Source organism: Natator depressus, chromosome 8, assembly GCF_965152275.1.
Source record: "Natator depressus isolate rNatDep1 chromosome 8, rNatDep2.hap1, whole genome shotgun sequence".
Taxonomy (NCBI): Eukaryota; Metazoa; Chordata; order Testudines; family Cheloniidae; genus Natator; species Natator depressus.
In genome coordinates this window covers 62,780,564-62,797,136 of record NC_134241.1, presented here as the reverse complement: position 1 = coordinate 62,797,136, position 16,573 = coordinate 62,780,564, and the positions used below count along the sequence as shown (strand labels likewise).

Sequence of the window (16,573 nt, the reverse complement as noted above, 5' to 3'; positions counted from 1 at the left end):
TATATTCTATAATCTCTCTTGTTTCAGAGCGGTAGCCGTGATATCTGTATCAGCAAAAACAACAAGGAGTCCTTGTGGCACCTTAGAGACTAACACGTTTATTTGGGTATAAGCTTTTGTGGGCTAAAACCCACTTCATGCCCATGAAAGCTTATGCCCAAATAAATGTGTTTGTCTCTAAAGTGCCAGAAGGACTCCTCGTTATAATCTCTCTCTGGCAGAAGCAATGTAGTCTTGAAAAAGAGTAAGACCTTCTTGTTCAGCTGCCACCGGTATCATTACGATTGGAATGGGTTATTTTTAATAGCAGTTTATTGGTTTATGTACATTAAAGTCAAAATCATACTATAATTGTAAACCATTTTAAGTAATTATGACTTTTATAAAAAATAAATGAAAAGTTAAATTGATGAAATATGAACAAAATGTAAAAGGTCTTTTAAAAGTCTAAGTTAACTTCTAAATTCAGGAAAAAAAAATACAGTTTCTTTAAACATTGCCCCACCATTTAAAGTGCTATAGACTGCATTTGATTTTAGGAAACCATAGCTATTTGGGCAGCTATTTAGGAAACCTGCTTATTTGGGCAGGAAAATCCATAGAGTCCAAGGTCAGAAGGATACGATTTGATAATCTAGTGTGACGTACTGTATAACACAGGCCATAGAACTTCCCCAAAATAGTAGTGTTAGGGACCCATTGTGCTAGGCACTGTAGCCATATGCATAAAGAGACCGCCCCTGCCTCAAAGAGCTTATGAATCTTCCTTTACCAATAACTAGAGTAGACAGAAACATTTCCAACTAATTTTTTTCAGCAGAAAGACCTTTTCTCTCAACACACACATTTTCCACAAATATAATATTTTAATTTTCCAGTTCTTTTGACAATAAAATAAAACCAGGGTATTTCCGTTAATATTTTTTGGGGCGGGGGAGGGGAGGGGGACGGGGGAAACAATCATATATTGCAGTCCCTGCTCTCAGTACAGAGCCTGTTGCCCTTTAGTTCCTTCTGGAAAGAGGACAGAAAGAGGAGGGGCCGTGGCTCACACTGGCTAGAGGATCTGGCCAGCCACAAAAGGGAGAACACTCCCCTTGTATTGCCAACCTCAAGCATTCAGTAATTATGAATAAGGCCTGCTAAACTCATCAGATGCACTAAACAATGATAAAATATTTAAAAATAATAAATCTGGGGTCTGTTTGTCTTCTGTTTTTTTTAACCCTCTGGGCCATGTTTTCAAGTGCTCCTCCACATCCATGAGGTTTATCATCTTTTTATTTTTTTAATGGCAGCTGAAATTCTCACATAATAACATAACTCCAGGAGTTGGAATTAAAAAAAAAACAACCAACAGCACATGAAATACCATGTAACTCATCACAAAATCCTGAGAGTTGGCAACACCACCCCCTCTTTCCTTAGGGGTGGTGCAGCATGCACAGACCCCCCTGTGCATCACTGAGCTCAGGAGGTGTTCCCTCCCTATGGCACAGTGGCTTCCAGAATTCTCCTTAGGGTGGAAAGGCTACACATGGCTCCAAATGTGGGCCAGTGCCTTCAAGCTGTGCTGAGTATAAGGTAAGCACAGCTGAGGATGGGTGGGGGAAAAGTGGCTTTGAGCCTGGTTCTGAGGCCAATGATGGTTGAAAAACCATAAGAGACAACTCCTCAGCTCAGAACTGGCTAGGGGTACATGCTGCAGGTCATCTCTGCCCCAACACAATCCCTTCAGACACTGCCTTTTTCAGCTGATGACTTCCCCGTCCAGAAACAATCCTTTGCAGCCCCTTTAGCCACTCTGGGCTATTTTACTAATCAAATCATTATCGTTTGATATTTATTGAGAGTAACTATCAAATGATGAGTGGTGCTTCTCTTTCCTATATTTGTATAATCCATTATTAATCTGTTGGGCCCAAGGCCTTTTCCAGAGAGCGAAGCATTAACTCCATTCATGATTACATCACTTCTTATTATTACCATTGGTTTTTTTTCTCCTTGGCACCTTTCCTTTTCTTATTTTCCTCCTCTTTTTCTCTTTTGTTTAATTTCTTTGTTGAACTCTCATTGCTCATTTTCTTATCTAGTCAGTATTTCTTCCTTTTTTCATTTTGTGTTTTATGTTACACTTTTTAACCCATTTTCTCCATTTCTCTCCTTAACTTGAATCCTCTTACCTAGTTTTTTACCCTCCATCTCTCATCTCTCTTAATTCTCTTTCCTCCTCCTCCTCTCAATACTTAGTCACCACAGGAAGAGTATCTAATGCTCTAATGTACTCAACCACTGTCTGAAATACCTCAGTGGTTAACATGTTCATGGAGAAATGAGGCTGTGCACAGGCCGGTGACTACTTGAGTGACAAGAAGTGGGAACACTAGCACAAATAAGAAGCCTCGGCACAAGATGAATTGTGTCAAAGCCTCCTTCACTTTGTGTGTCAAATATTAAGTTGGAATGGTGTGATTAGTATGGTGGAAATGACTGGCAAGCCAAAGGATTTCAAAACAGGATACATTCCCTGCTTCAAAGTCCACCCAGCACCAATTCATGAAGAGCTAGAGCATCTTGTTACCCTAGTTTGCCATCAGTTTCATACAGTACTGCTGCAACTTGAATGTCCGTATGACTTTTAATATTTTGGTTTCTGTTCCCATATCGGGATAGATGTTTTTCACTTTTTCCTTTGATTTTTCCTGGTCTCCAAATTAGAGTGAATTGATAGTGCTGTACTGTCATATTACAGCATTTACAGTAACTAAATGCTGCCCAGTAGTTTTATTTTCTATTTCTATACTTCATTTCAGAGGCTGGTGGAAAGTGTGGGCCTCCACCAAGAATTGATAATGGAGACATTGTTTCATTCCCATTAAAACAATATGTACTAAATTCAACAGTGGAATATAAATGCAAAAGTTTGCATATATTGAAGGGACCTCAAAGTGTTAGATGTGACTCTGGACAATGGACAGACCCACCGGTTTGCTTAGGTATGTACAAAAATCAATTATATGAAAAAGGACAGTAGTGAGTTATGAAGCTGTGTTATTTTTTAAGATGAACAACGCTACCTGCTTACAGACAATACCCATAGCCAGAGTATGAGACTAGTAGCAGAGGTGAAACCCATGGAGATGGTGGTGGAAAATAACCAGAAAGGATTCTGAGCGCCAATAAGTACATGCCCCATAAAGCAGTGAATGGGGAAAACCTGCCAGTGATTGTCTTCTTTACACACAGAGAATATGGAATTTGTTGCCTCCTTTCCTGGAGTCCCTTAGAATTCAGTTAGTTAATAATTAGGGATGATAGAATGTGGAAAGGAGGAAAGAGGAAAAATTTAGTAGACTCCGTATTTGGGCTCTGGTATTTGTTGGCAACACAGAACTCAGGCTAGCACTAGTACCTATCTACATATCAGAGCCATTCCTGTTTCTGTCTCTAAAGTCTGGGGCTTTTGTTACATTTCATTACACAAGAGTCGTCTTCATCAGCATCTTTACATTCTTATGAGAAAAGGTTCAAATGAGGGTGGGGTAGGAGCGATCCCATATTTCCACGATTGTGCATAGCTTCTTGTGTAATGCTCTGTCCATGTGATGAGAATGTTGCTTCTGTTTCTGCTCCTGATGCTCACTGCAGAATTCTAGCCCTGAATTTCTGGGTCTTCTGGGATTAGTCCCCAGCTGTCTCCAGGATCAGGGGAGGCATAAAAGTGGCTTTTAGACAATCTTTGCCACCTCCACAGATGGTGCTGAGCATGAGCATTGATGACTGAGCCTAACGTATTTGTATGATGCTTGTGTGAGTGATGTGACTCCCCCTTTTAGGGCTGGTCAAAAATTTTCCATCTAAACATTTTTTGACTGAAAATTGGGTTTTTGACTGATTTTTTTTTTTTTCACAAAAATTTCTTCTGTGTAAAGTTTTTATTTTTTTGTTGTTGTTGAAAAAAATAAATCCTTGAAAATCAAAGTTTTCAGTTTCTGACCAAAAATTTGTATTTGCATATGCTGTGGTGGTTCTTCATGGTACTTGTAGTTCCAATGCTTCAACTGTGGCATCCTCCACTGTAGGCTGGGCTCCCCAGCTGAAATACATCTCCCATGATGCACTGTGGCCAGGGATTTCCATGATGCACCACTTATCCTCACCCAGTGGGGGAGACCATGGCATATCAAGGGAAATGCAGTCCAACCAGGCAGCCTGAGGAGAATGGGATTGTGAGACGGATGAACTAAACTCCCATAAGGCACTATGGTGGCATTTCCAACAATTTTTTTCAATTATTATTTTGCTGAAAAGTTAGAAATTCTGCAGAAGAAAACCTCATTTTCTGACTAGCTCTACTCTCTATGCATCATGTAGCAGATAATAATAATTAATTAAGAATAATGTTCCTCTTCCTAAGGCTAAAAGCCTGGCATTCATTATATTCTGGCTACCTGAATATAGCCTGTGGCTTTCATCCAGCCATTCTGCTTCATCCTTCTGGTCCTCAGGAGCTGTTTGCACTCCACAAAAGCTCCTGCTCTTTCCCAAAGTGTGCCTCCACTCATGGAGAAAAGATGCCCAGCTGTGGCAGTTACTCTCACCGGTACCACCTGCTGGTCAACTTCAGCAGCAAAGACCTTACCACCTGCAGCTTTTATGGCTGTTCCTACTCCTGTGTCTGTGGCACCCCATAGCACTATCACTGGCTCTACCTGCCCTGTCCTGCCTTGCTTACTGATGGTACAAAGGGCTGGCCCTCTCAGCTGGAGGGACTGCAGCATCCATCCTCTTGGCCCACTGTACTACAATCTCCTCATCAAGGCTGCTCATGATGTTGATCGCACCAGTTTATTTATCTTTTAAATCCTTTGTTCACTTTCCCCCTCACCGGGACTCCTGTGTAACCCCAGTAGTGGCATGCACGTGTGACTTCACCCCACATTCTACTGAGCCAATGGTTGCTCCAGTGTTCCTTGTAAATAAGTAAGAATTGGTGTGGACATGGTCACATTACAGATGAATTAGAAGTCAAGAGAATATCTGTGGATATTTATTTACTCTCACTATTTTCCTAGCTCTAATTGGGAAGAAATTTTCCCCATAGACATTTGATTGCATAATTCTCCATCAGGAGATGAATTGGGACTATGACTGTACAGTTTATGAAATCTGGTTGATATTGTGGCATTGTATTATGGAAAACTGCCAATTTGTATATGGATCCACCATTGCTGACAAGTCCTGTAGCAGGTACACACCAGAGAGGGACAGTGGGAAATATTTACAGTGAATGACACAAAGGTTATGCTGAAAAGCAGCTGCATCCTGAAGGGAGAAAGAAAGGTTGGAGCAGTCGAGAGTGACACAAAAGACAAAACAAAGGAAGCTGGGGGGATTTAAATAGCCAACCAAACAGGAACAGAGAAGGCCAGACAGGAAGAAGAATGGGGCAGGAGAGAACAAGGTCACGCAAGCTGGGTAAGGAACTCCATGAGGGACAGAGACCGGCCAGCATGTGACAGGCTGAATGAGGCAGGGAACTGCCTACTTTCCTGGACCCAAAAGGTTCCTCAAGGACACACAAGAGCAGGGTGAACTAGTGTAGGACACTGCAGTCTCAGAGCTTTATTATTTTGTGTGGTCTATACTCTCCGGCATTTTATATTAAGTAAAAGAGCAAATGTGTTACATGCTGTGCAAAGTGTGTGTGTGTGAACTTCTTCCTAACTGCTGTGTGCCCCTGGGAGTCTTAAACTGTAAACCAGGAGCTTCACACCTTTTGGGTGGAGTTCTGGGATAGGGTGGGTTTAGGTGCAAGAAACTCTGAAGAGTCATCTTTCCATCCAAGCGCTAGGCAATTGGACAGCGGTCTGAGCCCTGAGAGTGTGCCTAGGGACCTTAAACTTGTGGCAATGGCTGGACTTAGCAAGTGTCCACAAGGGGGTATTTGCTAGGATCTATGACAGAAGGGAAGAAGGTCTACACTCTTTACTGGAAAAAGAAAAGGAGTACTTGTGGCACCTTAGTTGCATCCGATGAAGTGAGCTGTAACTCACGAAAGCTTATGCTCAAATAAATTGGTTAGTCTCTAAGGTGCCACAAGTACTCCTTTTCTTTTTGCGAAATCAGACTAACACGGCTGCTACTCTGAAACCACTCTTTACTGGAGCATCTGTCTCTGTAACATCAGAGGCAAAGAGAAAATAGCACTGATCTTTTTATTTATTTGAAGCATTTGCGAATACATACTTTACAAAGAAAGTGCTGTTAAGTCAAATGTCCAGGTCAGACCCATGTGCAAATAACTGAAGTGCCATTTCTTTTTTTTGCAGAGCCTTGTACCATAACCCTGGAGGATATGGAGAGGAACAAAATACAGCTGAGATGGCCTTATGAACAAAAATTCTATGTGTTATCAGGGATCTTTGTTCAATTTGTGTGTAAATGGGGATATAAATTGGATCCAACATCTTCTGGACTTAGGGTACAATGTTTAGAGGGGAGTCTGGAATACCCTAAGTGTAAACACAGGAAGAAGTAATCTTTAGTTTAACCACAATATTGATGACTTGTCCACTAAGCCAAGTTTTTTATTTATTTATTTTTTTTGAGGATGTCTAAGGGTGTATAAAATACAATCAATACATGACATAGTGACTGAACAGAGTCAAATATAATATTCTCTGAAATTCTAATGTATAAAGTGAGATTTATGCCTTGTTCACAAGATACAAACTGTTGCTTAATATCAAAGTGTTGAATATTCCAGTAGAAGTATGCAAGTTATTATTAAGAAATTAAAAACATGAGATCAGATCCCCAGCTGGGATAAATCAGTGTAACTCTGTTAATTTGGAGAGGTTATTTTGATAATGGTGTTTTAAATGGAGAAGGAACAGGGAATCTTGGATCCTTAAAACATATTTTTGGATTAAAGTGTCCTCTAATGACATTAAGAGATTTTCCTTGGCACCCAACCCTGTGCCAAGAATTATTCACATGAGAGTCTCCCTCCTCGTGCTTCATGGCACTTTGACTCAAGCCCCAAGAGCATTTGTTTGTAAAGTTTGTACATAACAGGCAAGACTATAGAGAATTCTACAATAAGGAAATTAACAGTTTGTGGTAGATGATACTACAGCTGGTTGAACATCAGAATGTCCCTTCTGTGGGACATTCTAGAATTTTGATTTTAAAAAAATCATTCTGTTTCAGAACAAAAAGTGGAAATTTCCCACGGAAGGAACGTTCCAAAAAATTCAGTTGACAAATAATTGAAGCATTTATTTTGAAAATTTCAAAATGAAATTCCATGGCAGAGAGCCCAAGTCTGAGGTTCCTGGTTCAGCCATGTCTCTTCGGGCTTCCGGATGCCCTGCCACAGAGCTGCCACTGAGCTAGTTCAGTCACTGAGAAAACCTGGGACTTCCTGCCATGGAGCCAGGAGTCTGGAAGCTCTCAGGGCTACTATTCGCTTCAAAAATATATCTTTACAAGTAACTTCTTTACTGTCCATTTTTTTCTAGCTGATTGGTTCCTTCGGATGAAGGAAAATAAGCATCTAACAGTATCTTTAACCAGCATCTTATGTTCAATATCCATTAACCAGTTATTTGTAATATTCACAGATTATTTCCTGGTTGTTGTTTGTTTTTTTTTTTTGGCATATTTGCATGGATTACAGTTTACATGTATGGGTTACACACATTTATTTATGTCTTTGATCAAAGGTACATTTCTACAACTAATTTCAAGTAAAGCAGGATGGGCAACTGGGTTTGGATAAAATAAGATCTGAGCCAAATCTTCACCCCAAACTCAAACCAACGCCAAACCTTTTTTTGATGCTTAAAACGTAATCACATATGCTTCTGCACTTCCTATTTTTGCTAATATGCTGATAGAAGTAGTATTTCCCACCTGGCCAATAGGAGGATGTATGGGAAATCTCCCTAGCAACCTTGATCTTGTACCAGAATGTTGGTTTTGTTCAGGAAAACCTTCAGACCTTTTTACTTTTGGGGGGAAAAACTGACTTTTGGGAAAAGAAAATAATTTAGTAGATGCAACCACAATCTATTTAACAGAATTATATAGAAATGATTGTTCCTTTTGGTTAAAGATTAAACATGCATAATCTTAATTTTCTTTTTTTAAAATGAAAACAGCGTACAAAACATTTAGCAATTAAGATAACCTGAACATTCCTGTCTTGTATATTTTGTGGCTTATTAACAGTCCCATCCTGAAATAAACTGACTGGAAACTTTAGGGTATGATGAAAAATGCAAAGAAAGATGAACCAAGGTCTGCAGAAAACTTGAGCAGTAGTGAGCTACGTGTGTTTCACAGTATGTGAACAAACTATTTCTGCCTTCCTCTGTAAGCAGTGAATTGGAAAATTGACCAGTCCTGTAACTGATTGATTTGCCAGAACGAGCTGGGAATAACAAACAAATCCAAAACTAGTGTGCATTGTTGGGATGCTCTGTCCCCAGTAAATTGGTCAAATTCTGGAACTTAACCAAATAGCCCCAAAAGCAGGCAGAGTGGAAAGGTGGTCCAGTGGTTAGGGCACTAGCCTGGGACTCCAGAGACTTAGTCTCTGAGGGTATGTCTACACTACGAAATTAGGTCGAATTTATAGAAATCGTTTTTTTAGAAATCGGTTTTATATATTCGAGTGTGTGCGTCCCCACAGAAAATGCTCTAAGTGCATTAAAAGAAAAGGAGTACTTGTGGCACTTTAGAGACTAACCAATTTATTTGAGCATAAGCTTTCGTGAGCTACAGCTCACTTCATCGGATGCATACCGTGGACTTATGCTCAAATAAGATGCCACAAGTACTCCTTTTCTTTTTGCGAATACAGACTAACACGGCTGTTACTCCGTAAGTGCATTAAGTGCATTAACTCGGCAGAGTGCTTCCACAGTACCGAGGCTAGAGTCGACTTCTGGAGTGTTGCACTGTGGGTAGCTATCCCACAGTTCCTGCAGTCTCCGCTGCCCATTGGAATTCTGGGTTGAGATCCCAATGCCTGATGGGGCTAAAACATTGTTGCGGGTGGTTCTGGGTACATATCGTCAGGCCCCCGTTCCCTCCCTCCCTCTGTGAAAGCAAGGGCACACAATCGTTTTGCGCCTTTTTTCCTGAGTTACCTGTGCAGATGCCATACCACGGCAAGCATGGAGCCCGCTCAGCTCACTGTCACCGTATGTCTCCTGGGTGCTGGCAGACGTGGTCCTGCATTGCTAAACAACAGCAGCAAACCATTGCCTTGTGGCAGCAGACGGTGCAATAGGACTGGTAGCCGTCATCGTCATGTCCGAGGTGCTCCTGATCGCCTGTGTGAGGTCGATCAGGAGCGCCTGGGCAGACACGGGCGCAGGGACTAAATTTGGAGTGACTTGATCAGGTCATTCTCTTTAGTCCTGCAGTCAGTCCTATTGAACCATCTTATGGTGAGCAGGCAGGTGACACGGATTGCTAGCAGTCCTATTGCATCATCTTCTGCCGGGCAGGCAAGAGATGAGGATGGCGAGCAGTCCTATTGTACCATCTTCTGCCAAGCAGCCATGAGATGTGGATGGCATGCAGTCCTTTTGCACCGTCTGCTGCCAGTCAAAGATGTAAAAGATAGATGGAGTGTATCAAAACAAGAAATAGACCCAATTTGTTTTGTACTCATTTGCAAACCCCCCCGCCCCCTGTCTAGGGGACTCATTCCTCTAGGTCACACTGCAGTCACAGAGAAGGTGCAGCGAGGTAAATCTAGCCATGTATCAATCAGAGGCCAGACTAACCTCCTTGTTCCAATAAGAACAATAACTTAGGTGCACCATTTCTTATTGGAACCCTCCGTGAAGTCCTGCCTGAAATACTCCTTGATGTAAAGCCACCCCCTTTGTTGATTTTAACTCCCTGTAGGCCAACCCTGTAAGCCGTGTCGTCAGTCGCCCCTCCCTGCGTCAGAGCAACGGCAAACAATCGTGCATCTGAGTTGAGAGTGCTGTCCAGAGCAGTCACAATGGAGCACTCTGGAATAGCTCCCGGAGGCCAATACTGTCGAATTGTGTCCACAGTACCCCAAATTCGACCCGGCAAGGCCGATTTAAGCACTAATCCACTTGTCAGGGGTGGAGTAAGGAAATCGATTTTAAGAGCCCTTTAAGTCAAAATAAAGGGCTTCATCGTGTGGACAGGTGCAGGTTTACATCGATTTAACGCTGCTAAATTTGACCTAAAGTCCCAGTGTAGACCAGGGCTGAGTGCCTCAGCACCCCATTTGTAAATAGGGAATAATATATTCTCTACCTCCCAGAGTATGTCTACACTTCAAGCTCGGGGTATGATTCTCAGCTCGAGGAGATATACTTGTGCTAGCTATCATCGAGCTTCCGTACTAAAAACAGATAGTCGTCCCGGCAGCTTGAGCGGTGGAAAGGGCTAGCTACCTTGGGTATGTGCCTGTCAGAGACACTAGGGACGTACGTGGGATGGCTAGCCTGTCCTCCACTCACACTGCTGTGGCCACCCTCTATTTTTAGCGTACTATCTCAATCAAAGATAATGCAGGTACGTCCCCTTAAGCTGCAAATCACACCCCTAGCATTAAAGACTGAGGCTTTCAGATACTAAGTGATATGGCTCCCTTTCCAAGCTTAGATAGATATACATTATGGGCCAGTCTATGATATGTTCTTCAGTCTGAGTAGTGCTGTGAGCAGTCTGGGACAGGTCCCTGGGATGCAGCCTGGACTGTGGGACCGCTGAGCTCTTCCAAGCTCACCAACCTCGATTGGCCCTCACACTGTGATGCTGATATCAAGTTACCAACCTCTGGCAGGTACTGCACTTACACAGGGGAACTCGTCACATAGTCCCTTTGAAATAAATATTATGACCTGTATATTTGTGTCAAAAACTCCTGTTGACTTCAAGGGCTTTCGATCAGGGCCAGAGAGACAGTTATTAGGGCAAATTCTGGCAGGCCCTGTAGAGAGGTGCCAGAAGAACAGCAGTCAGCAATGAGATCACACTTCCAGGCTGTCACTATTCCAATTTCTAATGACATCAATGGGTCTACTTGCAAGGTAAAGTCCTACTCAGCATGCATGGGGGTATCTCAATCTGGCCCTAAGAAAGTCCATTAAATGTACTTTGTTATTCTGGCTACCACTGAAACCAGGTACAGCTGCCCCCTCCAATAGATTATTCCTTCTGGTTAACTACTGCCAGGGCACTAATACTCTGTGGTGGGGTGAATGCCTCTCCTGAATGACTCCAGTGAAGTGACTTATCCTTAGCTTTGAGTGGAGCTAGCATGGAGACAGCCTACGTCAACTCCATAACTCATTGTTGATGGCTATTTTCTGCCAGACACCTCTGTCCTGTGCCTCTGAGAATTTGTCCCAATAACTGTCTCACGGGGCCTGATCAAAAGCCCTTTGAAGTCAGTGAGAGTTTTCCTCACAAATATGTATGTGCTTTCAATGGTCTTTGGATGAGGCTTCCTGTGTGACTAGCTGGGTGGAGAACTTCAATTATGGGAAAAGTCTAACTATTGTGATATGCCCCTCCCCAAATTTGTATGTATTGAAATGAATGAATATAAATATATAAATAGATGCACAAAATGAATGTAATGCAAGATTAAGGGTGAGATTTTAATCACACAAGACTCAGGAAATGTAGAGTTAATGGCAGGGTTCTCCTGATTCTTAACTGCTCTTTTCCACAACTGCATTCAGAGGGAAAGACTGGCAGTGGCAGCAGTAACAGAAGGGTCAGCTCCTTCTCACTGGACTGCCAGCTTCTCTAAATACTACTCTGGGATGGAAATGGATTCTTTTAGAGAATGGTTTTGACCCACAGTATGTTTGTCTGATCCCAAGTGTCACAGGGTAGATTGGGCCCCATTAGGAGAGAACGGATCCAGCCCACTTGTCCGCAGTGCTTAATCTGTAATGAAAGAGGTGTCAGGGCTCAAGCAATTTCTTTACATTCATAACTGATGCAGCAAGCCCAGAGGTGCCATGGCTATGAACTGCCAAGCCTGGAGGTGCTGAGGCTCATCCCTGGCAAGCCCTGGCACAAATTAAGCACTGCCCATGCCTCACTAACAGCTTCTTGATGGGGCCTGATGGAGGGCAACTGGACTCTACACAGAGCCAGAGGGGAAGAGGAAACTGGGAGAGGAAGATCTGGCAAAGTGAACTTGGAGACAGTTAGTAGGCTACTGAATGCTGCAAAGAGCAGAAGCTTCTGAAGGAGAGCCTGCGGCTTCAGGGACTGTGGTGGGGTATCCACCCCACACGGAAGTGGAAGGGGTTAATGGAGGCCAGATGGACCAATTAACCTAATATATGGAATGTGGACAGGAGAGAGCTCTAATGAGAGGAACAGGCTCAGCTGTGCCAGAACAGGTGCTGCCTGCCCAAACCAGGTAGCTGGCTGCAGATGGGGGGTTCCTGTGGCAAACTCAGAGACTGGGGGAAGCCACACAGGTAGGAAATAGCTCAGAGCAACAGCAGCTAGGGGTAGGACTGTAAGAGTAGGGACTGTGGCTGCTTAGTAAAGGGTCCCTGGGCTGGAACCTGGTGTAAAGGGTGGGCCCGGGTTCTGCTACCTGCCACTGGGAAGTAGAAGGGCATGAGAGCTGCCAGACAGACAGAGCACAGTGATTTACCTGGAAGAGGAGGACTTTAGTTATCTGGCTGGCGGGCCAAGCCATGTAACAGAGGCTGCAGATCCGGGTGTGATTGGGGCAGCCAAGTGAGAGAAGCTGTAGATCAGAGGCAGAGCGACGGCGTGCAAACTGTGGTGCGGGTGTCGGCCTCGAACTAATCCCCAGAATGACCAGTAGGAGGCACTAGCCCAGTGGTGAGTGAATCACTCTATGACAGTGAATCATAATATCATGTGAGTGAATCATATTATAACATCTATTAACCCTGCACCCGTCCGCACAACGAAGCCATATTTTTCGACATAAAGGGCTCTTAAAATCAATTTCTGTACTCCTCCCTAACGAGGGGATTAGCGCTGAAATCGACATCGCCATTTCGAATTAGGGTTAGCGTGGATGCAATTTGATGGTATTGGCCTCCGGGAGCTATTCCACAGTGCACCATTGTGACCGCTCTGGCCAGCACTCTGAACTCGGATGCACTGGCCAGGTGTACAGGAAAAGCCCCGGGAACTTTTGAATCTCATTTCCTGTTTGGCCAGGCGAGCTCATCAGCACAGGTAACCATGCAGTCCCAGAATCGAAAAAGAACTCCAGCATGGACCGAACGGGAGGTACTGGATCTGATCGCTGTACGGGGAGAGGAATCCGTGCTATCAGAACTACGTTCCAAAAGACAAAATGCCAAAACATTTCAAAAAATCTCCGAGCCCATGAGGGACAGAGGCTACAGCAGGGACGCAACACAGTGCAGCGTGAAACTTAAGGAGCTCAGACAAGCGTATCAGAAAACCAAAGAATCAAACGGACGCTCCGGGACAGAGCCCCAGACATGCCGCTTCTACGTTGAGCTGCATGCAATTCTAGTGGGGGCCGCCACCACTACCCCACCCCGTCCGTGGACTCCGATGATGGGGTACTCTCCGCCATGCCTGAGGATTTTGTGGACAGGGAAGATGAGCTTGAGGAGAGCACACAGCACACCGTTCTCCCCGACAGCCAGGATCTTTTTATCACCCTGACTGAAATACCCTCCCAACACAACCAAGCCAGAGAAGGGACCTCTGGTGAGTGTACATGTGTAAATATAATACATGTTTTAAAAGCAAGTGTTTGTTAATTAATTTGCCCTGAGGACTTGGGATGCCTTCGTGGCCAATACAACTACTGGAAAAGTCGGTTAACATGTCTGGGGATGGAGCGGAAATCCTCCAGGGACATCTCCATGAAGCTCTCCTGGAGGTACTCTAAAGCCTTTGCAGAAGGTTTCTGGGGAGAGCAGCCTTATTCCGTCCTCTATGGTAGGACACTTTACCACGCCATGCTAGTAGCAAGTAATCTGGTATGATTGCATGACAAAGCCTGGCAGTGTATGGTCCCGGTGTTTGCTGGCATTCAAGCAACATCCATTCTTTATCTCTCTGTGTTATTCGCAGGAGAGTGATATCGTTCATGATAACCTGGTTGAAATATGGGGATTTAATTAAGGGGACATTCAGAGGTGGCCGTTCCTCCTGGGCTATTTGCCTGTGGCTGAAAAGAAATCCTCCCCGCAGTTAGGCAAGGGGTAGGGGGCGGGGGGGCACAGTGGCACTGAGCTGTTCACGTTTGGCGATCAGGGATCTTCCCTGATACCAGCCACGCGATGGGGGGAGGGGTAAAGCGATCATCCCAGAGAATTGGAGTAGGGGGGTTAGTTTGGTTTCTGCTGCTGCACGTTAACATGAAAACCGCAGTACTAAATGATCAACTCAACGGGCTTTGCTTGGTATGGGAAAGGAGGGCGCTGCTGTTATGAAGGTTGCAGAAACCGAAAGACTATGGCTTACCATGGCCGCCACAAGCCGAATTCTGTTGCATGGCACTGCGTGTGTGATCTCTAACACTAAAGCCGCAGGCACTCAATATAAGATGCAAAATGCGACCTTGTACCGAAATCACATGTGCTATGTAATGTGAATAGTGTTGTTCACTGTGGAAAGAGTATAGCCATTGTTCTGTAAAATGTATCTTTTAAAATACTTCACTCCGTTTTTTTCCTCCCGCAGCTGAAAATGTTTCAAGCCTCCCTCCTCCGTCCCAAAGGCTATCTCAGATAAAACGGCAAAAAAAATGCACGTGCCATGAAATGTTCTCTGAGCTCATGCAGTCGTCCGGCACTGACAGAGCTCAGCAGAATGTGTGGAGGGACACAGTAGCACAGTATAGGAAAGTGGTCAGTGAATGTGAGGACAGGAGGGACGATCAACATGAGAGGTGGTGGCAGGAAGATCAGAGGAGGCAGGATGCAAAGCTGGGGCTACTGCAGGATCAAACGGACATGCTCCGGCGTCTGGTGGAGCTTCATGAACAGCAGCAGGATCACAGACTGCTGCTGCAGCCCCTGTTTAACAGCCCTCCCTCCTCCCCAAGTTCCATAGCCTCCTCACCCAGACGCCCAAGAACATGGAGGGGGGGAAGGGGGCGGAGAGGCTCCGGGCACCCAACCACTCCACCCCAGTGGACAGCCCAAGCAACAGAAGGCTGTCATTCAACAAGTTTTGAAGTGGCCTTTTCCTACCCTCCTCCCACACCCCACCTGGGCTACCTTGTGAGTTATCTCACTATTTTTATAATCAATTAATAAAGAATACATGGTTTTTAAATGGCAATGACTTGATTTCCTTTGCAAGCAAGCTGTGATCGAAGGGGGGAGGGCGGGTGGCTTGTAATTTTCAGAGGAATGCTTAGATATTGAATCTGGCCCTTGTTGCTACTGACAACACCTGGCAGAAAGATTAAATTTTTGTGAAATAGATTTGTGTGTATTTTGACAGAGATAGCAAAGGACATACCCCTCATGTAAAGGCAAACCTCTGCCAAATTTTAAGTACCTACTCCAAAGCATGCAGGCATTAGAACGGCTCAACAAAACAATGGAAAGGATTTTTTTAATGTGGTAAAACAACATATTTGCCCTAACGAAAAATCAGCATGACAGAGAAACCCAGTACATAAATTTTCATTTTGAATGGTTAAAGTTTGGCCAGGTTATAAACAATTGAAAACAGGGTGTTATAATGGAAAGTATGTCTACCTTAACTACAGGTGGCACTATTGGCTCTGCCTAGAGTACCATCATCAACTTTGGGAATTTTAATGAAGGATTTTAATGGAGCCTTACACATAGATAAGTATTGTTCATTGTTTTATTTATTTGTTTGTTGTTATGTGAGCTTGGAAACTAGATTGGACAGAATACTAGAAAATGTACCATCGGGAACAATTTTGCATTGGCACAGAGATTGCCTAGGGTCAGTGGTTTTCAAACTTTTTTTCTCGTGTCCCAGTTAAAGAAAATTGTTGATGCTCATGACCCAACATAATTATATCTTTTGACTAGAGTTTTCATAAAATCATAATAATGCAATACATTCCAGCTTAACCCACTTTATATAACTAACACTAGACAAAGACATTACTTTTAAACAAAACACTATAAAGGCGATCAGGTTGAGTTTCACTTACTTAATGTGACTGGTGGGCCTGTTTGTTCCTCATGATCTTGTTCCAGTCGGGATCACAGGATGAAAGGGCTACCCGCGTATCAGATCCACTGTTCAGTCAGTTCCTTTCTTTTGGTTTTTAATCTTGTCAAAGTTGAAAACCCAACTTCACACATGTAGGTTGTTTTGAAAGGCAGCAACAAGAGTACACTTACTTTACTTAGCTGTGGATATTCTTTGGAAACATTGATCCAAAATGACAAGTTTATTGACTTGTATCGTGTTTTCAGAGTATCACAGGTGAGATGCAGCAGTTCATTCTCTTGCTCAGGTGTCAGATTTGGCTCCCTTATTGCCTTAGGTATTCGAAAGCAAAAGGATTATTCACCCAGAGTTT

The 16,573-nt window shown here is 43.6% G+C and overlaps 1 protein-coding gene across 1 annotated transcript in view; it reads left to right on the top strand.

The window, feature by feature from the left end:
- LOC141993008 (complement factor H-like) overlaps window positions 1-6,541 on the top strand; it is a 58,783-nt gene extending 52,242 nt beyond the window's left edge. Inside the window, exons 18-19 of the mRNA XM_074962349.1 lie at window positions 2,814-2,996; window positions 6,333-6,541. Coding sequence (XP_074818450.1) covers window positions 2,814-2,996; window positions 6,333-6,541 — 392 coding nt within the window. The remainder of the gene's footprint in view (window positions 1-2,813; window positions 2,997-6,332) is intronic.
- Window positions 6,542-16,573: the final 10,032 nt, after the last annotated feature.